Genomic DNA, 23,143 nt, shown 5'->3' on the forward strand with positions numbered 1-23,143 from the left:
AAGAGGAGTTTATAAATTCACTGGAACGTGTTGTGTTTTTCTTTTTTTTTTGTTTCTTTTCTTCTTTTTACAAAAATATTCGCATTACCAAAAAAAAAAAAGAGAACAAAATTATCAGTTAGAAATAGAAAATTAGATTTTCAAGAAAAAAAAAAAGAAAAAAGAAAAAAAATATCCTAATAAGACGACAGAAGAGTTTTGACGATTTGTTTGATATTTCACGTTAATTGTGTTCTTAAAATATAATATAAAATCGTATACACACATATATAAATAATAATATATACAGAATGAGAAACAAAGCTTTTAGGTATTAAATATTCGATTTCCTGCGAATCAAATATTCCCTTAGCGACAAAAATTCATTGCTCACGCGTGGCACGTAAGCTGAATAAATAATTGAATTTATATTACAATAAGTGTTTTAATGATTCGTTCCTTAACGTCATTCGTCGTTCAATTTGACACGAGTTTTTTTTATTTCCTTCTTTTTATTTTTTTCTTTTTTTTTTTTTTACAAAAGAACGAAATTTATGCTTGTTTCTTTCTTTTTTTTCTTTTTATTTTCTTTTTTCTTTTTTTTTTTTATAGAATCGTGGAAGACTCGGACGATTTACAATTAAAAAAAAAAAAAAAAGAAAAAAAAAGAAAAAAAAGAAAAAAAGAAAAAGAAAACGATATACTCGTATTTTATATTCTTAATCACATATATATATATATATATATATATGTATATTATAATCGCGTTTAAAATATAATATATAATAAAATACGATTTATATAACACGAAAATCGTTAGACGATTTTTTTTTTTAAACGCAGCATAGCCGGAGAAACACCGATTCTCGTGTACGTGTGTTCGTTATTTTTTTCTCTTTCATTATTCAATAATATTTTTCTTCCTTTATTATTTTATTTTATTGTTTTTTTTTTTTGTTCTCATAATCTACGCGGCGATTGATAAGTTTCGAGTCTAACGTTTGTAACAATTACGTTTCAACATTGTTTTATTTCTTTTTTCGTGTGTGTTTTTTTTTCTTCTTTTTTTTTTTTGTTTACCTTTTCGACGTGGTCTCTCGAAATATTTGTAGAAAAAAGGAAATAGACTTCGAAACTCGTCAATCGATTTTCGTAATGTATAAACGTGTACATCAGTATGAAATTTGTGTTTTTTTATATTATCCATGTTAAATGAAATTTATATTTGCATGTACGTTTTAAACGTATGCGTCTGTTAATGAAATTTTTGGTATGTATGTTTATATGTATGTATACATATGTGTGCGTGCGTGTGTGTGTGTGTTTGTGTGGATTTTGTTAGGGACATTATTTTTGACGATTGAAACAATTTTTGGCGCGAACGAGACGTTGTTTTTTTACACGACGATGAGTGAGTGATTGAGTGAGTGAGTGAGTGAGTGAGTGACTGAGAGAAAGAGAAAGAGAAAGAGAAAGAGAGTTCTATTGCAGAATCAAATTAGGCGTTCTATCGATAATGTTTTAATTACTTAATATGAAAGAGAAATAGAGAGTGTGTGTTGTGTGTGTGAGTGTATGTGTGAAAGATAGAGAGAGAGAGAGAGAGAGAGAGAGAGATAGAAATAGAGAGAAACACCCGAAAAGATTTCAATGAACGGCAATTATTAAAATGAAGAACAGAAAATAATGTGCATAAACGATTGCATCGGAAACCAAAACCTCTCATCTCTTTCTCTTGATTTAGATTTTATTTTTCATTATACCTCATCTCTTCTTCTTTCTTTCTTTAATTAATCACTCTTATTGGTTAATCATTTATTTCTTTTTTTTTCTTCTTCTTCGTCCATCACCACCACCACTACCACCACACTTTTTCTCTTTTCGTTTTCTTTTAATTGTTTTCTGCATTGTGTTTTTTTTTTTATCCTTTTCTTTTTCATTTTCATTTTCATTTTTTCGTTTTCGTTTTCGTTTACATTTTCGTTTTCGTTTTCGTTTATCCGTGCGCACGATTAAATGTCGTTATATATAATAATTACTTTTTATAATAATAATAATAATAATTTGTTTATATAATACTATGATACAACGGTATAAGTACATTGGTTTAGTGATTGCAGGCTGCTCCTCTCATATCACAGCGAGGGGCGCTGCCGGGCCCGCTTCTAAATTACACTTATACATATACATATATATGTATATGTATATATATATATATGTATATACATAGGACATAAATATATGTAACGTGTGTGTTTGTGTATGGGTGGGGGATGTGTATATATATTTATAGGTTTATATGTTACCGTTAAAATATATGATCCAATTAATTCACAAAATAATTATACGTTTTATAAGAAAAGTATATAACAAGAATTCTATAAATACGTTTGAAGAATCAGTTCTTTTAGGATCTTATTAAATAATTTAGAAATTTGACGAGAAGCGAGTAATTAAAAAGTATAAGATAGAAATATGATCATTATCTTTAAAAATTTGTTTTACTTTTCTACAACGTTCTTATTACTTTTTTTTTTTTCTTTTATTTTGAAAAAAAAAAAATCAATGTTTACGTTGGTCATAATATGTTCTAGCGAATTTAATCTACTTTTAAAATTGCAATTTTAAAAGTAGTATTCTCTTAAACAAGTGAATTGATGAATCTATAAAGAGAAATAGTAAAATGAGCACAAATATGATCTAGTTTAAAGTATGTAATTTTATCTTATTTCATACTTTAACAGGTAATTATTTCACGAATTAACGAATTTCATTTTTTTTTACAGTAACATATATATGCAGTGTGGGAAAAAGAACGAATGGGGTCTGATATTTTAAAGCTTGTATTATCAAAAGAAAAATGTTTTCATTAAATATGCGATTATTAAAATCAATCCTATCGATGTAAATTAATTGTTGATTATTATTTGCATCTACGAAGTAAGATTTTAATTGATATTATTAAAAATTATTCCTTGTGGTTTTCTCTTAATAAAAAAGTTAAAAGAAAATTAAAAAAAACTAACTTTTAAAATATCAGACCCCTGATTTTTATTTTTACCACCCCGTATACACCTATAATAAAAAAAAAAGTATATATATGTACAGGATGTTCTGTAATTGGTGGCTATTATTTCGGAGAACAGTATTGTGATAGAAAACTTTGTCAATATGATAATATCTCTTGTAATAAGTTTTATTCTTAACGAATAAGACTTTTTTCTTGTTGTTTTCAGGATTGGCAAGCTCAGTTAAAACTCGACAAATTTTCAAATTTATTTTTCTCGAGAAAAAAAAATATAAAAAAGAAAAGCATTGTAAAAACGAACAAGTTTTATTCCATATTATCGATTATTAGTTTTTTCTTTGTTTCATGTATTACCAATTATAGGACACATCCTGAATATACTTTTTTTTCTTTCACACGTTACTCACGCACACATATAGTTTGATGTGTGTTCTCAAAATGTATACACAACGCACACATTCACGTCCCTTCGTACGAATACAATGATTTCTATATATATATATATACGTATGTACATACACACATATATATATATATATATATATTTATATTATATTTATATGTATGTGTATACAAATTTATATGTATACATTTCTTATGTATATATTTATAAAGTATATAATTAAGAGATAATCCTAAAAGTGAGGTGACCATCACTGTCGCGAATGGACGGTCAGAGTTCAGAGTTCAATTGAAAGAAAATCTACGTGACACCACGTGTCTTTTGGCTCAAAACCTTGTCCGTAATTATTAATGATCGGTGTTTCATTTGTGAAAATCGGCCAAAGTTACAAAAAATCGAGCTCAGTCTAGGCATCGCGTTATTATTTGAACCCCTCACCCCGAAACGGTTCGACAATATCAACGAATTCTTAAAGGACCCGAACGCGCCTATTTCAACCACACAAATGTCATGTTAAATATGTAATTATTGTATCATACGTAAATACATGTTACTCTCTCTCCGTGTATGTATGTATGTATGTATGTAAGTATGTAATATGTTTATGATGTTATGTATGTGTTTGTGTGTTTAGATATAGGCATTTAATTAAAAAGAGGACAAGGATTAACGCGAACGGGCCGATGATGTTAAATACAAATCTTTTTTTTTTCTTTCCTTTTCTTTTCTTTTCTTTTTTTGTTTTATCCCCGGTAGTCCCGATGACTTTCGTTTTATTGGTTTGTCCCCTAAGCTATCCGGAAGCAGTCAAATATCGAATCGATAATTACCTATCGATCAATTTCTACGCGTTAAGACTAGTGTTATAATAGGAACATGATGTCGTCATTCGTTTATCCGTTGCACCACCGTATTAAATTGAGTCACGGATATATTGAGAAAGAGAGAAAGAGAGAGAGAGAGAGAGAAGAAAACTTAGGTCTTCTTATTATTCGTTTATATGTTACCGTTAAAATAAATAATTCAATTAATTGACGAAAACAATCTCGGTCTTACGTGAAATAACTAATCGTTTTAGAAAAACAAACATATATATACAATATGTGTAAAATAATTGTATTATTAAAACTTACAACTAATTGTTATATGAAATTTTATTCTTAATTAAAATTTCAACTTTTTTTCTTTTTACAACAATATTCGTAGTTATTCGTTTTCATTATCTTTTCGTGTATTTTAAAAAGCAATGTTTTGTTAATCGTATATCATATATTTTCATATTACCAAATTAAAATATGTGATTCTGCCTTTTTTTCATATTGCAACAGATCAGTATAGTTATTTCACGCGTTTTAACGGTAACATATATATATATATAAGAAAATAATACGGATGAATATCGTGAGATGTTATTTGATTCTTTAAAAAAATTGATCTAATCAAAATGAAAATCTAAGTTTTCAACAGTGGTACCGGACAAACCGTATTTCCGATCCTCTCGTGTTCACTCGAGGTCAATGACGACGTTGCGGGTACGGCTTGTTGTAGTCCTTATCTCAGCTCCCGCTTTTTATATTAATAATAATCATAATAATTAATTAAAAAAATGCACAGGCTCTTCCTTCCTTCCTTCCTTCCTTCCTTTCGTATTTTCTTTCTTCATTTATCTTCCATCAGAGCTCGTCGTTACGAATTCGAAAAAAAAAAAAAAAACAACGTTCGTACGTTGCACTCTTCTTTTTTTCAAGTTGTTAACGGTCACTTCCATACAATGTCACTTTGGGGGACGGAGGGTTAATCGTAAAATCGTCCATTCCGTGGATGAGCAGCCAGTCCGTGTTTCCGGGACTTTTTTTTAACCGGAAGTCCCCGATATCTCTTCTTCTTTCTTCTTATTCTTCTTTTCTTCCTGCCTTTATTTTATTTATTTCCATTTTCATATTATTTTGTCGTCGTCTCCCTTGTTTCTTTTCTTTTTTTTTTCTTTTTGTGTGTGTGTTGTATTATTATTATAATTATTATATTTAATATTATTATTGTTATTATTATTATTATTAATATTAATATTATCCATTACTAATATATTGTTATTATTATTATTATTATTATTAATATTATTATTATTATTATTATTATTATTATTATTATTATTATTATTATTATTATTATTATTACTCCTATACTGTACATAAATAGCGAGTACGGATTTTACGATAAAATCCAAGGATATGTCGAGGTTCACGCGGCCAACCCTTCGCCCCTAGGCGCCGAAGGTGGTGGTAATCTTGCCGAAGGTGGTGTTGATGCGTTTTCCGTTCTACCAGGTGGTTCTCTGTCGAAATGATGTTGAAGGGGATCGCCAGGACTCGTCGTCCACGATGGCATACTAGCCGAATTTTGATTGCCGCTGTTGGATGATGGTGTACCAGGTGAATGTGACGGCGACGGTGTCTGAAATAGCATCGAGCCAGTCGGTATAGCTGGTTTACCATCTACCAAAGGCCCGTTGCTAGTTGGTGCCATTGGTTGTTTGTCACCAGGAAAACCACCTCCTCCGTTTCCACCATAAACGGTACCGAATAATCCGGCATACTTTGCAGCTCCTACAGAATGCGTTGGCAATCCGTTGTTACTTTGGATCACCGATATCTCGTTCAACTGTAATATTAATACAATTAACACGTTTTGTTTGGTTTTTTTGTTTCTTTTTCTTTTTATTTTTTGGTGGGGGGGGGAGGGGGTTATAGCCTTAGATTCAAATTAATTAAAAATATCAATTTATTATTAGATGCGATTATTTTAAATTCATTCAACTGTAATATTAATACAATTAACACGTTTTGTTTGTTTTTTTGTTTCTTTTACTTTTTTTTTTTTTTGGGTTATGGCCTTAAATTCCGATTAAATAAAATATCAATGTGATTATTTTAAACTCATGACAACACACGAACGAATTAATCATTTGTTATTTCATTGAAAGATCTGTAAGATTATTGGCTGTCACGCGCGCACGTTATCTTGTCATTATTAATAACTAACCTTTTGTTGTACTCCGTTAAGGAATGGCGCGGGTAGATAAGGATAGAAAAGATCCGGTCGTCGTTGAAGAAAGTCCGAGTCCTTGGGTGTGATGGGCAGAGGTGGCAGATCCAACGACATGCGTCGCCCTCGCCGGTGGGCCCCGTTGGTCCACATATGGGTGCCCATGTGTACCTGTACGTCAACAAAATCAAAGAAAATTTCAATCGCAGTTTTTATCATACACATCCCATTTTAGATTTCGAATTTGGATTATATTTTATTTCAAATTTGCGTGTGTGTGTGTTGTTCGTTTTCTTTTTTTTTTCTTTTTTATTAGCGCTAATCTATCATCGAGCTTTTCTACAAATTTTGTCTTTTTTTTCTTTTCTTTTTGTTTTTTTTCTTCTCTTAATTGGCGTTAGTAAAAAAAAAAAAATAAAGCAATAGCAGCTAGCCGGATTAATGAAAAAGTTCTTGGAGCTGGAGGAATGTTTAGACAGATAGTAAGGTTTTTCTAAGGAATTAAAAATAGAAAAAGAGTGAGAGAGAAAGAGAGACAGACAGAGTGTGAAATAAAGAGAGAAAGAGAGAGAGAGATAAAGAGATAGAGAAATAGTGAGACATTGTTTCATATCTGTACCTTTAAATTACCCTTGGTGGTGAAGGCCTTAGCGCAGACGGTGCATCGGAATGGTTTGTCGCCAGTATGGGTTCTCATATGGATCTGGAGGGCCGAAGATGATGAGAAATTCTTATTGCAAATCTGGCACAAGTGTTTGCTCGGCACGCCTGCAAATATATATACAGAGTTTCGCTCAGGTGGCCGTTTCGATTTATGCCTCGTAGAATAATCGACGTTGCCTCATGTTTACTTATTTTTTTTTTTTTTATTTTTTTCCTCTTTTCAATTCGTTCTTATATATATATATATATTTTTTTTTTTCCTTTCTTTTCGTTCCTCCGACATTTTTCCTCCCCTTTTCGTTCGCATAATCTTTTTTTTTTTGTTTTCCACCAAAAATTCGACTTTCCCTTAACGAGAAATTTAGAGAAAAATTAAATTGGATATTAAAAACAAAAATAATAATTTGAAAATCGTAGATGAATATTTTATTCGAGTGCATCGAGTCCTCGAGTGAAGAACTCGAATTGGAAGATTTTTTATTTTTCTTTTTCTTTTTTTTAAATAGGAAAATGATATTTAGAATAAAATTGGACCTTTTTCGTATTTCGTTTTTAACGAGATGAGAAACTTTTACGAAAGAAAAGTAAAAGAAGATGAGAGAGAGAAAGAGAAAGAGAAAAAGAGAGAGAGAGATAGAGAGAGACAGAGAGAGATGAGAGGGGGGGGAAATGTGTAAGAAGAAGGCGTGCAACCAAAAAAAAATAAGCTAGTTTTGCGGTGGTAGATTAGCCCAGTTTATTTATAAACTACAGCTCCAAGCTCAGATAGTTAAGAATGCGCTCGATGAAGAAGCGTTTTCATTTCCATTGAATTTGAACGATTAAGCCACTTACTGGCTAGTCTTTTCGGTGCCGGAAGATCACCCTCAGGTGGAGATCTCTTCATTGGTACACCTGACTCGATCGACGTTGGCGGTACCGGTGGTGGTGGTGGTGGTGGAGGAAGAGGTGGTGGTGGTAAACTCAAATCATCGCTGCACATTGGACTCCTAGAACTCTCGTGATCCTGGCTCTGTTGTTGTTGTTGTTGTTGTTGGTGTGGTTGTGGTTGTTGTTGTTGTTGTTGTTGTTGTTGTGATGGTGGTGGTGGTGGTGGTGGTTGTTGTTGTTTCGCATCGGCGAAGAGGTGGGATGGCATATCGCGTATTTTGTGTGTCAGCATGTGCTGTTTCATGTTGCCCTGCGAATTAGAATCGTAACTTTCTTTAAATCTCGTAAAAGTTTTTGTTCTTTTAGAAAGAATTGCAATTAATTTTTAATCGTTTCTATTATTTTTTCTATTTACAATTTCATTTGGTATTACACGTAACCGTAGTTTGTCTACGATAATTAGAATTTCTACAGTTTAAATTTGAATGAATGATAGGAATACGTTCACCCGGTTGAATGAGCCGGAAGAAAAGGAAAAAAAAAACAAAAGATAACATATGAAATTGAATTGTTCAATTAGAAAATAAAACTTTGAAATATATATTTTTGGTTAATAACATTTTCTAATAACCCAGCTCAATCGATCAAGTGAACACACACCCCCATTGTTGAATAGTTTAAAGTCGACAGTGAAAGAGGAAGCCTGTGGTTCTGGAGTCCCTTACCAGGAAGACGTGGTCCGAGGTGAGAAGTCCGAGGGCGGGTGGCATCAGCGGGGGCAGGCGGACGGTTGAATAGATAGACGTCAGCCCCCGCCCCCCTCCGGTCCCGGTCCGCCCCCGGTTCTTCCGTTCCTCAGGCCTCCGCCGCCTGCGTTTGGGTTTCTCCTCGTTTCCGCTAGTCGACGTTCTTCTATCCTCGTTCTGATATCGGTTATTCGTTTGTTGAGGAGTGCCCTTTATGGTAAAGGGCTTTCGTTGTTCCGCGCACGAGGAGCATACGTCTGATCCAGCATTCTGAAATTATCCGTACAATAATGGCCTGATCGAATTTCCAAACGTTTTTTTTTTTTTTTGAGCTAGGTCAAGCTAAGCTTTCGATTAGATTCTAGGAATGTCTTGTACAATTATAGTTTGTTTCTCTCGTCTCCAAAAATAAAATGATTAATAAATAGGTATCTTAGTGGGAATTTGGACACATTCACAAAAGAACTAGAAGTTCGTTTTGATTAGTTGAACGTTTCGTCCCTTTTATGGGGACTTCCTTCAGCAACTTAATCTCTAAAGTTCAGCGTCTTTTTTTTAATTACAATGTTACTTTTTTTTTCTCTATTTATTTTCCTTACCCCCTATCCCCCACACCCACACCCACCCCGATTTCGTATTATTTTTTATTATCATCGATTCGTTTCTCGGATACAAAGAAATATTCGGAATAATGTAACTAACGTGTTAGCGGCAGCGTAACAGCAACAGCAACAGCAACAACAGCAGCTCAAACGTTTTCTTTACTGCGAGATTGGAACTTATTAAAGGAATTACCTTTGTTGAAAATCCTCTGTCGCATACGGTGCATTTAAAAGGCCGCTCCTTCGTGTGACTTCGATAATGAATCTCCAGAGCAGAGTTGCACGCAAATGTCTTGTAGCAGATATTACACGTAGTGTTTCCACGTACTGTAACAAATTTTATTGTTTAACACATCGAACGTCGGATTTGAATTTAAAGTTTGTTCTTTCTTTTTCTTTCTTTTTATTTTTCTTGTTTCTTTTTTTTCTTGTCTTTACTTTTTCTTTTTTTTTTGGGGGGCTGGCGGAATTTTTCTTTCCCTTAGTTTCTTGATTTTGTTTTATCGTTTCATTATTTTTGTAAATTTTAAATATCATCTCTGTTTTTTGACTATATCGATTTGAATGGAAAACAAAATTGAAAAAAAAAAAAAAAAAAAGAAAAGAATTAAAAAAAGTGTAAAAAGAACTACGAGTTATTTTTTTTTCTTTTCCTCTTCATTTATACTCAACTATCATAATTTATACGAGTATTGTACGTGAAAATATTGTTATCGAATGCTTTGTTGTAAAATGCAATGCAATGCAATTATATATGTGTGTGTGTGTCTGTCTCTCTCTTTCGCTATCGAGAGAAATCGTGCAGTGAATTTAATATCGATGTTTCTATTATAAGAATTCAATTTACAATAAAACTTGGCAATGATGATTATGATATTTGAATAATAACTTTATATACGTGGAACAATTGTAAGGAATGTAGGGTGAATATTTCGAATACGAATATATATATATGTTGTAATATATCGTTTATTTAATGAAATACATATTAAAGAATTAATTTTAGGCGTCAATAACCTTAGTCAAGAAAAAGAAATAGAAAAGAAAAGAAAAAAAAAAAGAAAGAGAAAACAAAAACAGAAAAGTAATAAAATTTCCAAATATCGATAATATCCATTGCGAGAGAGTATTAAAAATCTAAACTTAGCGAATCACTTTTTGCGATCAGATTTATATCATCACTCAATAATAACACGAAAAACGTAGAAGAAGATTCATGATTTTTCTAGAAAATATCAAGGGCTTGTCGTTTGGGATGATACGTCAGAAACACAGTGAACTGGAAGTTGCAAAAGTATGATCGAAAATGGAGCTAAACACCTCGACGAGATTATAAGTGTGTTATAATGGACGGTATGAGTGCTAGGTCCGGCTACACCACAACGGAAATTGATCATGAATTGGGAAGTTAGGGATGGTGGGAGGGAAGTAGGGGGTGGGGTTGATCGATCGATATTGGTTCAGGCAACGAGAGTTAGAGTAGATAAAAAGGAACGTTGAAGTAATGAAAAAGATCAAAATACAATGATAAATATTATTCGGGGGTGTAGACACAATATTCGTAGAGAAATTAATTTTATGCAAAATAACATTCGTAAAGTGTAATATAAATTAGGTAATTGTATAATTTGCGAAATTAATTGGAAATATAAATTCGAGAAAAATATATAGACGAGATAAGCGTATTATTCGATTTCAAATATGTTCGCGAGAGAATTTATAGTGTACGGCGATAGGAATGTTGATAAATATATTGCATTATTATTTCGTAAGCATGATTGATATTTGAAATATTTCTATCGGGGTAACGTTAGAATTCAAAATTGTATATTTTTTAAATTATCAACGGATAACTTAAATATAAAATATAAATTACATAATTATATATTACATTTTACAGCGTGTAATTATATAATATATATCCGTTATATTTTTCGAAAATAATCACCATTATTTTGGATCACTTTGATCCACCTAATTCGACCAATTGCCGAAATTTCTCGATTAAAACAGTAAACGATTTTTAGACGATTTAAAACTGATTATTATCTTGCATAAGATTGATCGGTATACAAATATTTTCTACACCTGTTATGAATAGACAGAAACAAATAGAGAAAGAGAGAAAGAAAAAGATAGAAGAGATATAGAAAAAAGCAAGGGACGAGGAATCGTTGGAAAGAATAAAGGTGGGGTTGGGGTTGGGTTGGGGGGTGGGGTGGGATAAGAGCATATGTCGTCTTGTAAGAAAGAAAAGATGTGAGAAAAATCGATAATCGGATATGATAAATAGGGGGAAGGTGTAGCAGGAACTGCAGCTCGTCCTGATGCTAGCAGCGCCTACCTGCTGGCCCTCCGACAGCTAGGCCGAGCGGATTGTAAGTCGATGTAGCAGCGAGAACTGCCGACGATGTCAGAGATGCTAGAGGTCCGGTGGCACTGCTGCCAGGAGGAGGTGGGACGGTATTCATCGAAGTAACACTGTTTATGCTGGATGATGAGCCCATAGTGCTGGTGGATGGGGAGGAGACCGTCTGCAAGAGTCCTGCGAACATTCCGAAAGGATGCGGCGCGTGATGGGGTGTCGTCGTCGTCTGGGGTGGCGGGGTTGCTGCTGACGACACCGATGCCGGAGTAGAAGAGGCTCGTGGGGTCAGATCAAGGGGTGCACCACCACTTGGAGGGCTATTGCTTTTTTCGCTCCCGTTGTAACGATGATACGTAGGTGATCTGGCAAGGACACTCGATCCCGTACCAATCGCCGTAGTCGTAATCGTTCGTACTTGATTTTCCAATGCAACCAAAGACGTTGAGAAATTCGACGGGGAAATTTCCCTTTGTTCGCTTTCCTCTGTCTCGTGATCCTGTTCCTCTTCAGTATCCGGTATACACCTATCGCGATTGATCTCGCACCTCTCGTCGTCCTCCCTCCGATCTTCCTCTTCGTCTTCTTGCTCTTCCACTTCCTCGTTATGTTCATCCATGTATCTATGTTGATGTTGCTGTTGTTGATTTTGTTGTTGTGGATGTTGTGGATGTTGTGGTTGCTGATTAAGTTGATGTTGATGTTGATGATGATGCTGTTCCGGCTGATGGTGATGTTGGTGTTGGTGTTGCTGTGACTGGGATTCTTCCTTAAGATCGGCGTCGTTTTTCGGATGTTGCCGTTCAACGGCAGGTTGTCGGGTCGGTGGAAATCCTAAAGTGAAACCCGAGCTCGACGGATGAATCGGTGGAAATACTTGAGGTAGGAAGGTAGCTAACGGATGATGCGCGTAGCCTGGAGGGAGTTCCCCAACTTCGTCCGCTTGTATCTGTTCTAAACTGAGCTCGGTAGGCTCGCCCGTATGCAGACGTATATGTTGTTGTAGGACGAGTGCGTTAGTGAATTTTTTATGACAAACGGGACATTGATGAAACACTCGTAACTGGGGTTTAGCACGGTGTACACCCATGTGGGTTTTAAGATTACCTTTCGTGGTAAAGGCTCGTCCGCAAATTTTACATTTGAATGGACGTTCTCCCGTATGCGTTCGATAATGCATTTGCAGAGCGCTCTTACAAGAGAGTACTCTGTGACATATGACGCATTGATTGGGATCTGTCAATTTGTGTTCAATGTTGTCGACCAATTGTTGCAATTTCGACGTCTCCGACGTTTTCGTTATTTCTATAAGACTTTCCCAGGAATTGTCGTTGCTTCCGGGTCTTGGTAAAAGACTTGAGTATATCGCTGGATCCTTGGATGGATCGACGATCATCTCGGTCGCCGAAACGGTCGGTGGGGCGGTCGCGTTTACGACGGTGTGATGGGGTATTTGGTGAATGGTTGTTGGCCCAGGGAATAGAATCCCGGCGAAAGATGTTTGAACGCTTCCGCTACTCGCACTGCTACTGGCCGGCGATGCTCCGGGATAAGCGACGATTTGTTGAGGCAAACGACCGGCCGTTCCTCGACTAGAAAGATTTTCCGGTTGTTCCTCGGTCTCCTCGTCCACCTCCATGTCACCATCGGCCTCCAATCTGCCACTTATCTTACTATCCATACTACAATCTTCATAGGTTTGCGGTTGGGAGGGTGGGTTGTTAACCGAAGAGGGAGGAGAAGCAAGATATCGCCTCGTAGTTTCTTCGAAATCTTCGGTCTCTTCTTCGACTGGTTCCTCGGTGTCCTCGGGTTCTTTCTTCGGCGTTATTCTATCGTTACCATCTCTGCTGGTCGGTCGTTGCTGGTATCTTTCCTGAAGGGGTGAACGCTGCTCCATTTTGATTTCCTCTTGCTCGAGCTGTTGTTTTTGTTGTAGCTGTTGGTGGTGGTGCTGCTGCTGGTGCTGCTGCTGTTGTTGATGATTATCGTGGAAGGAGGAATGATGGGAATTGGATAGAGCAGCAGGGGAGAGGGGCGAGGTGGCCGTCGGTACCGTGGTTACGGGCGGTTTACTCAAGTTTTCCGGTAATTCCTGGTCGTCGCGATGATTAATAATGGGAGAACGGTAAAGGGGTGGCATTCCGGGTAAGGTGAGAGATAGAGGCAGGGGCGGCTGAGGAGGGAGAAATCCGTGGGCCGTAGCTGCTGGATGAAACGGGGGGGGATGATGCGAAGGAGGCGGAGGTGGCGTAGACGGCATCGGCCTTTGACCCGAGGCTATCTGCTGAAGGAGAGGCGGGTGATACTTGTCGAGATGCTCGGGGACGGGATTCGGGTTCATTTTAACGTGCGGAAATTTAGCCGTGTGTCTCTGGAAGTGGACCTTGAGGTTTCCCTTCGTTGTGAATCGGCTGCCGCAGACGTTGCATTTAAAGGGTCGCTCACCTGTATGGGATCGTATGTGGATCTGTAGGGCCGAGTCGCTGCCGAAAACCTTGCCGCAGTAGCGACATCGGTGCTTGAAGAAATGCTCTCCCCTGGTGCCGCCCGATTTCGAGTCGTAAGGCGAAAGCCGAGATCCCTTGCCACCCCTGAAGGCGAGCTCGTCCGCGAGGTTATTAGCGAGTAGTCCTTGACTGGCATTGTCCAACACCTCTTGCGCACGTTTCTGTAGCATTTCGAGGGTGTTAGGTTCGTGAAGCGGCGGTGGATCCGTATTGGTTATTATCGAGGACGCCAACGAGGAACTTATAGAGCATAGCGGTGGCATTTGATGGGACAATGCTAGACTGCTACTATTACTCGTCGTTGATACGACGTTCGAGGAGACGTTCGGCGTAGGTTGGAGCGGCAAATTGAGAGGAGAAGCACTGCTGCTAGGCGTGGGCCGTTCTTGGGGCAGATTAGGCGTTGCCGGGGCCGGCGAGCTTTGTTGCCGATGACTACCGCTGGGCGATTGGCAGGAGGTAGGCGAGGTTAACGTTGATATTGCTTTTGGATGGAGCACGGGAGACGGCGAAGCTTCCTTGCTGTTGTTCGACGGTTCGGCCGTCGACGATTGCGGCAACGATTGATTGTGAGTTATTGACAATTGTTGTTGCAACTGACTTATCAGCTGCAATTGAAAAACCTGCTGATGTTGCAGCGTATATAGGGTGCTTTGCAGGAGGGCCAAGTCCTGTAGGGCTGCCTCGCTGTCCGCCCCGCCCGATAATGCAGTGGCCGCGAATTGGGCGACGGCCACTTTAGTGTTTTGAAGGGCTTCGAGTGTGACGTGACTAGTACCGGCCGGTGGAAATATCCCGCTACTCGCACCACCCTCCACGAAATTGTTATTATTTTCTGCGTCCTGTCGATGGTGCATTTGTTTTCGCGTGCCCTCTTCGTCCTCATCCTGTTCGTCTTGCTCGTCGACGCCGTCCTCGTCCTCCTCCAAAGGATCCTCTTGATCCTTCTCATCCTCGTCTCCGTGATGCGTTCGGGCTGCAGTAAGATCAACCGCTTCGTCTCCTCCTCCTCCTCCTCCTCCACCACCACCACCGCCGCCGCTCTCCTCGCCGTCCGATGTGAAATCATTTTCTTCCCCTGTAAACAAAAAATACACAAAATCATTACCATAATTAACGCGATCGTTGTGAAATACGTGTTCATATTTTTCCACGATCAACAACACTTATTCTCTATCGTATTTCATAAATTTCAATCATTTTTCCCTATAAATTATGCAGTCCTATATTGTACAGGCCTTTATTATTTATTCTTATCTTTTTTTAGTTTTTTTTTTTTTTTTTTAAAGTTTCACTTCACGAATATTGTACAACGACGACCATCAAGGACGTTAAGCAAAACGATAACTTGTGGTTTCATATTATATTCAGGACATACATTGCAACCGTGATAGCATGTTAAATGAAGTAAGTATATAGATAAATATTTTCTCGAGCACGTCGGCGGAATCGTCGTCTTTTATCGCAACACACGCGTCGGGTAAAATGTATGAAACGGAGAGAGAAGAGAGAGTAAGAGAAAAAGAGAAAGAGAGAGAGAGAGAGAGAGAGAGAGAGAAACGTGGCTTCGTGGGTTCGTTTCGACGTTCGTTTAAAACGTTACGTTTGGACGTTCTCGTTTGAACGTACGAAACGAAACGAAAGGTACGATCGATTGGTATCGTTTATTCGTTCTTTAGAACGAGCGAAGCAACAACTTAGTCGATCGCAAAACGGTGAAACTTACTTTTTTCCACGAACACTAACACTAACACTAACACGAACACGAACACGATCGGATCGTATGGCCCGACGAAGAGGAGGGCCGCCTTTTGCCATTTGTGTCAATGATAAAAAAAAAAAAGAAAAAGGAAAAGGAAAAGAAGAAAAAAAAAATTGTAAAAGTTTGCTCATTAGTATTCTTTGATCGTAGGGTTGAAGCAGTAACTCACGATTAATCTCTCACACCATTTCGTAAAGAAGAAAAAAAACAATAATTCAATCCAACCACGCGTACAAATAATGAAAAATAATGGAAATCGAACGAATTGTTATTCTCAACGTTTATAATTAGACGACCCGCGTATGCGCGTCGCCGTTCCCTTTTTCTATCGTTCATCTAATCGAATCTTTTTAACTGTCGATAAATTCAATAGAAACTCAACGTTCGGTATCGTAGTTTCATCACAAAGCCGCCACATCACGAGATATTTTTCTTCAGTTTTCGGTAGAAAATGGGTAATAAAAAGAAGAAGAAAAAACTTCACACTCGTCACCACTGTCCGTGTCTCACCCACCCACCCGCCTCCCCTCCCCCACATTCCGAATCACGTGTTCTCGTAAACGACGATAGTAAAAAAAAAAAAAAAAAGGAAAAAAAAACAACAACGAAGAAGCGCCAATTTTTTCCCACCAAAAAAATGAAATTAAAAAAGTACTTTCCCAAACGGCGGGATCAGTTGCGTTTTTAGGATTTCTAACGTAAAATGGGGACATATTGTAACAAAAAAAATCAGAAGAAGAAGAAGAAGAAGAAGGAAAGAAAAAAAAGGTCAGAAAAGAAAGAACGCACTCCCCCTTTTTTTAACAAAGCGTTGCAGAGTTCTCGTTTCGTTGTGTGTTCGTCGAAAGCGATTGATTCGTACCGGAGGATCGGCCGCCGGAATAAATCCTTGTCGCAGGTTGGCAGCTTTTCTCCTGAGATGATTGCCTGATGCCACCACGGGACGACTCCAGGCGACGCGTTATGCTCCATCGCATGAGTTGCATGACGTTAGTCGTAGAATAAAACACTTTTTTCCTTCTTTATAACGATTCGATGTTTCCACCTTCAACGAAACCCACCTCCCCTTTCTCTCCTCTTCCTACACCTTTTCCACCGCCACCACCTCCACCTCCTGGTCCTCCTCCTTCTCCTTCTTTTCTTCTCCCTCCTCCTCCTCCTCCTCCTCCTCCTCCTCCTCCTCCTCCGCCTTATCCACGGCCGCCGCCGTGTTCACTGTTCACCTCCGGTCGGCATTCGTGTAAGCGAAACGATAACTCGCGCTTCGCGTCCGAACCAAGAATAAATGTTGAAATTGCTGAGTTTCCGTGCGTAGGTGGGATTCCTTTTTCTTTTTTCCTTTGTATAATACTTTTCTAGGGGGGGGGTTCACACTTCCCCTCTTTCTCTTTCTTTCTCTCTCTTTTTTTTTTTTTAGTAGAAAAGCGCCAACTCGCGGCGAGATTCTTGACAGAGAGTAGAAAATAGAGAGGAGAATAGTAGTAGTAGTAAGAAAAACGTATGATCGTAGGTGAGAGGATATGAAGTTCCGTTTAGTGTGTCTACTGATCGTAACGATCGAGAACGACGCGACGGGTTTTATATTACGACCGGTGTCATCCAGCAAGGACGAAAACCGACTGATCGCTCGGTAAAGAAGCAGACTGGGCATAGGTAGGATCGCGCAATACCACTGCTGCTCTACGCCGGCAACCTCATCCCCACCATTGGGTTATTCGTTGGGATCGCCAGCGATCGTGGTGGCGTCCCACTATCCGCGCGAGTTTCCACCACCACCATCAGTTTCACCACCACCACCACCACCACCACCACCACCACCACCACCACCACCACCACCACCACCATCACCATCACCATCACCATCACCATCGATAGCAGCGGCAGCAGCACCAGCAACAGCAGCAGTAGTAGTAGTAGTAGAGTAGTAGTAGAAGAAGTAGAAGTATAGGTACTACCACCACCAGATGATCCTCCTCCACCTCTACCTCTACTTCCTCCACCACCATCACCCACCACTACCACCACTTCTACCACTACCATACAACCATCGTAAGTGGAGAGGTAGCAGCAGCGGCACCAGCGGCGGTGGGCATCAGCACACAACACAACACACCAGGCAGGCAGACTACCGCTGACGACGTTGCTTCGGTTATGACAGGGAGGCGGTGCGGTTCATAAATCAGGGGAAAAAGGGGCGGCGCTTGCGTTAGCCACTCACCGACGAGTTATTAATTATTATCCCGCCGTCTGTTCTATGCACCCTCGCGCTTTAACCACCCACGCGATTCTCTGCACTGTTAACTCGTTCTTTCTCTCTCTTTCTGTTTTTTTTTCTTCTTCTTTCTTTCTTTCTTTCTTTCTTTCTTTCCTCTCTCTCTCTCTCTTTGAATTACGATCCAACACCCACGCGATTTTACGCGATTTCTTGGACTCGGTTATGTAGTCAACTCCTATCGTAGCCTCGCGATAAGCCAACCGGGAATCATAACTAGGTAGGACGTTGCCGGCTTATCCGTTTCCCGTGCGAAATAGCATTAACGCGATTAAGCGTTATCGAGTGCGAACATCGGCACTTCCTAAGGCTTCTGAGCTTCGATCTTACAATTAGCTTTAACTTCTCTATTGCACCGTTTCACGTCATCTTTCGTAAACGATAATGGCCGAATATTGTGACTGTTTAATATATTTCTTACAATTCATTTGATTTCGTGTTTCTTCTCTTCTCTTAACTTCTCTTCACTTCTTTCGAACTCTCATTTTTACCTTGAAAAATATTTTAATGACAAGATAGGAATGCTATAAAACTCGGTCATCTTTTTTTTTTCCCTTTTTTTTTTCTTTTTCTCTACCTATCTGTCATCTCGACAATAGTATCGATAAATGACGCTTGGGAAAAAATCGATTTGACGTGCCTTAAATCATATTATTATACTTATGAAATAGATTCGGATGAAAAGGGAAACATTTACAAGTAGGGTTCCCCTATTCACTGTTTCTTATTCTTATTTATTATATTTCCTTCTCTCTACCTTTTTTAACGTCTGTTGTGTCCGGGACGACTGTCTTCGTCTGTTCTTTAACACGTAGAAAATTTAACAGAGCCATACCAACCAACTAACAACTGACTTCTTCTTCTTCTTCTTCTTCTTCTTCTTCTTCTTCTTCGTCGGGTGTCCGCGAATGGGCAACAATGCGATAATGGGTCGGAAGTCATATTTCACGTAGACGGTCTCGCCGGCAGCAACAGCTTGTCCGGAGTGTTTCCTGTTTCAGGACGCACATACATTTTAACCGCTAAGAAACTACGAATTTGCCTGAGACGGCCGGTGATAGACGATCTATTGACTATCCTCAAAGAGGAAAGGAAAAAAAAAATAAGGAGAAAAAGGGGCTAGTGTATCTGATTTGGGATCTATTGTTAACGACAATGATGTGTCTTTCCTCAACCTTTTCATCCAACATTTTCACTTTTAACTGCTGTTACGTTATTTTTTTCTTTTCATCAATTAATTGTTTCTCTCGTCCAAAAATAAAATTATTAATAAATGTGTGTAACAGAGAAATTGGACAGTATTAAAGAACTAGAATGTTTCGTCCCTTTATCGGGACTTCTTCAGCAACTCGATTGTTAATATTCAGAGTGTTTTATATTTGAAGCAGATATACATTAAAATTAAACATCTATAATTCGTTAAATCCTAATCTTTAATATTGTTTTTAAATTACTATTTCCTTGGAAAGAAACAAGAAGATTCTTATCACAAATTAAGGCAAAAGGGAATACCATAGATAGTTGCAGTAGCGTAGTGTTAGTGCATATAAGTTTAGCCAAAAGAAATAGAGAGTGAGATGATTATATGTATACAAGTAGGGTGGTCCATTTCGATGCGTTCTTTTCCCCGAGTGCAAGGTCGTGGGGGGCTGGTTGGTTGGTTGGTTGGTTGGTTGGTTGGTTGGTTGGTTGGCTGGCTGGCTGACTGGTCGATAAAAGTAATGACTGAAGGATCGGCCGTGGGGGTCGTTGCTCTCGTTAGTTTCGAGTCGCGACGAGTCACGGCGCATTCGTGCTGAATACAAAAGGGATTCGTATTCGTAGTGACGGGGTCGAGTCTTGTTTAAATAAGTTAGCAGCAGTGGCGAGTAAAGATGAAGGGGAAATGTAGTATACGAAGAAGAAGAAGAGGAAGAAGAAGAGGAAGAAGAAGAAGAAGGTGGTGAAGGAAAGGGTGGTAGTAGAAATAATAGTACTAGTAGTAGTAAAGCAAGAGAGAGAAAGAGAGAAGGAGGGAGGGAGCTGAAGGAGAAGACAAAGGTGGAAAAGGAAAGGGTAAGACAGAGTGAGAGTAAGTGAGAAAGAGATAGAGAGAGAGAGAGATGGATAGAAAAGTGAAAAGGGAGCGAGGAGAGAAAGAAGCACAAGCGAGGGAATTTGCACGTGGCAGCTCGTGATTGGCTCGCACCTGTCTCCTCGGACCGCCCTCTCTCGTTCGCGATCGTACGGAATGCCTACATACCTAATACGCTTTCTTGCTTGCTCGCTTGCTTTCTGCATATACTCTTCTTGTGGCGTATCGCGTGCATGCGAATGCACACTTTCTCGTTGAGCGAATGCACGTATTATTAGGGTGGGGGAGTAGAAGATAGTCGAGGTGTTGGTAGCGTGTAATGAAGCACTACTACTATTACTACCATCACCATCACCATACTACCATCACCATCACCATACTACTAAGCACCCGCCACCCCCACCCCTTTTCAAAGAGCTCGGTGCACGCCAACTTCCCCTCCATTGGCGCCCTCGGCAAGGTTCGCGGACGCGAAAGTAGGGGGAGGAGTAGAGGGAGTAGGGAAGGAGTTAGGGAGGGTGGGAGGGAGTTGGCGCGAGTTAGCGGAAGGTTCTCTATCTTTCTCTCTCTTTCCAGCAGTGGAGGAACGGAGAAAGGGCAGAAAGAGGATAGAGAGTAGATTATTATACTTTTGTGCATGTGCGGGGGAGGCTCGAAAGCAAAGGGCGGCCGGTACTGGATAAAGGAGGTGGAGGAAGGAAGAGAAAGAGAAAGAGAAAGAGAAAGAGAGAGAGAGAGAGAGAGAGAGTGAGGAGGTGGTGGTACGTGGCCGTGGTTACCACGAGGTTAATCTATCTTCTGGTAGACGCTAAACTGCAAGATGGAGGCCTCCCTCCATTGCGATTGCCATATTTGTAATCGAGAACGATGCTGGGCTTTTTCGATCGGACGTACGTACCAACGAAACGTACGGAATGAACGAATGAACGGCTTCCTTTGTTCTTGACGAGTCCTCCGCGATTGATCGTTACCAAAAATATATATATATTACATATGCACATATGTGTCCATAATTATGAAAGTAATCTTAAATCATATATATCTCTTGTTTCGAGGATATTTAATGAATTACATTTGAACATTACACATGAATTCTATATAATATTGAAATAACAAACACTATATTCTAACTGCTCATTTTTCACAATATATCGTGTGAAAATTACATTGAATTAATTTAATTGAAAATAATTTGGCGTGTGAAATAACTAATAATCACATTTTTTTTTTTCTTTTCATTTTAACTATGGACCACTTTCATATAATTATGAACACATATATATATACATTTATAGATAACAATACTTTAACATATCTATTTCATACAATTATCGTTGGATTTACTTATCCTGTGTTTAGAAATTAGAATAAAGAAAAAAAGAAAGGTTTGTATAGTTTAAAGTATAAAAGGCACGTCATAGAGATTTTATCGTTTCTATTAGTATTAAACGTGTTCACGAGAATGATGGCGGAGGGACCGACGTGTGCAGTCACAGGGTGAAAAGAGGAGAATCGGTGGAGGGTTAAATATACGAGCGTAGTGGAATGATTGAAAAGCGAACGTTCGTTAGTCGATCGACAAGCCTAAGGAGAGAGAGAACGTGTTACGAGGGCTTTCCTATCTTCGGTCCGAAAAGGTTGGGAAAGATGGGGCGGGGTGGGGTAGGGTGGAATGAAGGAGGGAGGGGTGGGGGCTTTAGGGGGGACAGGGAGAGGTGAAAAAGAAAGCGTTCCGGTATAAGTACCGTGTAATAAAGTATCGGCCATGTAAAGGGGAGCGAAAAAGAGATAGAAAAAGAAAACGAGAGAGAGAGAAAGAGAGATAGAGAGAGGGAGAGAGAGAGAGTCCTTTCGGTGGGTGGGTGGTTCGCGTTCCAAGATCCTTCGGCGATCTGTTAAGTAACCTGCGGATTTACATGGTCCTATCTTATCGACGCACTGAGAGAAAAAGAGAGTGAAAAAGGGAGAAATAAAGAAAGAGAAAACCTCCTATATGCTGGGCCTTATGTTCCAAGGCATTTATTTATTCGTTTGCAAATGAATAAAGAAGGTCGATCGATGCTCGATCGCATCGACTCGGTTCCTTCGGTACAAGCACACGGGCACACAACTGAGCATGCTATGGATTCCAAGTTAGAAGTATTTCCCTTGGAAAGAAAGAAAGAAAGAAAGCAAGAAAGAAAGAAATAACAGTGAGAGTGTGAGAGAGAGAGAGAGAGAGAGACACAGTCTTGTTGTAGGCCGGTCCGGTGGAGCTAGGGCTGCAAGAGCAAGGGAAAGAGGAGGCGGGAAAAGGGCGGGAGGGAGGTAGGGAGTTAGCTTGGGCATGTCATACGCGAAGCCCTTATCTCTGCTCCGGCCAGAATCATGATCGTTCCTCTCGCGCGAACTTGCCCATGGGATATCCCCTTTGGCTACACCAATTCACGGGTACAACACATAGTGTGAGAGGGTTTTAATGTTACCTGCCCCGAGCATCTCTCCACCGCGGATATTTATCGTTATTTGTAATCCCGTTGACCATCCTGGAGAATATGTTCGTGCTTCTTTAACCACGAGCGATCCCCATTGCGCGCGCGAGCTCTTTGTTTCCTACTTTATGGAGATCTTACCGCGGCGACGTTATTTCATGTTACGACTCGGCACTGACATTCCTACGAACCGTTTTCGTTCACCTCCTTTTTATTTTCTTTCTTCTTTCTTCTTGATTTTATTTTATTTTATTTTATTTTCTTTATCTCAATCCAATCAAAAACCGAATTAATCCTCTTTTTCATTGTTTTATTTAAACGAAAGGATTTTGAAAAGAGGTTGTATTTCTTTAATC

General features: G+C 38.9%; 1 protein-coding gene across 4 annotated transcripts in view; it reads right to left on the reverse strand.

Moving 5' to 3' along the window:
• Positions 1–5,586: 5,586 nt before the first annotated feature.
• LOC106791941 (homeotic protein spalt-major-like) overlaps positions 5,587–23,143 on the reverse strand; it is an 85,134-nt gene continuing 67,577 nt past the window's right edge. Inside the window, exons 1-8 of one of the 4 annotated variants that reach the window (XM_014757973.1) lie at positions 16,833–17,061; positions 11,678–15,286; positions 9,527–9,660; positions 8,711–9,001; positions 7,950–8,295; positions 7,072–7,220; positions 6,450–6,623; positions 5,587–6,068 (exon numbers count right to left, since the gene is read on the reverse strand). In XM_014757973.1, coding sequence (XP_014613459.1) covers positions 5,649–6,068; positions 6,450–6,623; positions 7,072–7,220; positions 7,950–8,295; positions 8,711–9,001; positions 9,527–9,660; positions 11,678–15,286; positions 16,833–16,956 — 5,247 coding nt within the window. In that variant the 5' untranslated portion in view covers positions 16,957–17,061 and the 3' untranslated portion in view covers positions 5,587–5,648. Of the gene's footprint in view, positions 6,069–6,449; positions 6,624–7,071; positions 7,221–7,949; positions 8,296–8,710; positions 9,002–9,526; positions 9,661–11,677; positions 15,287–16,832; positions 17,062–23,143 lie in introns of those variants that run through there. The other 3 variants (XM_014757974.1, XM_014757975.1, XM_014757976.1) reach the window with 3 other exon arrangements.

Source organism: Polistes canadensis, unplaced genomic scaffold (genome assembly GCF_001313835.1).
Source record: "Polistes canadensis isolate GaletaPanama2010 unplaced genomic scaffold, ASM131383v1 scaffold_355, whole genome shotgun sequence".
Taxonomy (NCBI): domain Eukaryota; kingdom Metazoa; phylum Arthropoda; class Insecta; order Hymenoptera; family Vespidae; genus Polistes; species Polistes canadensis.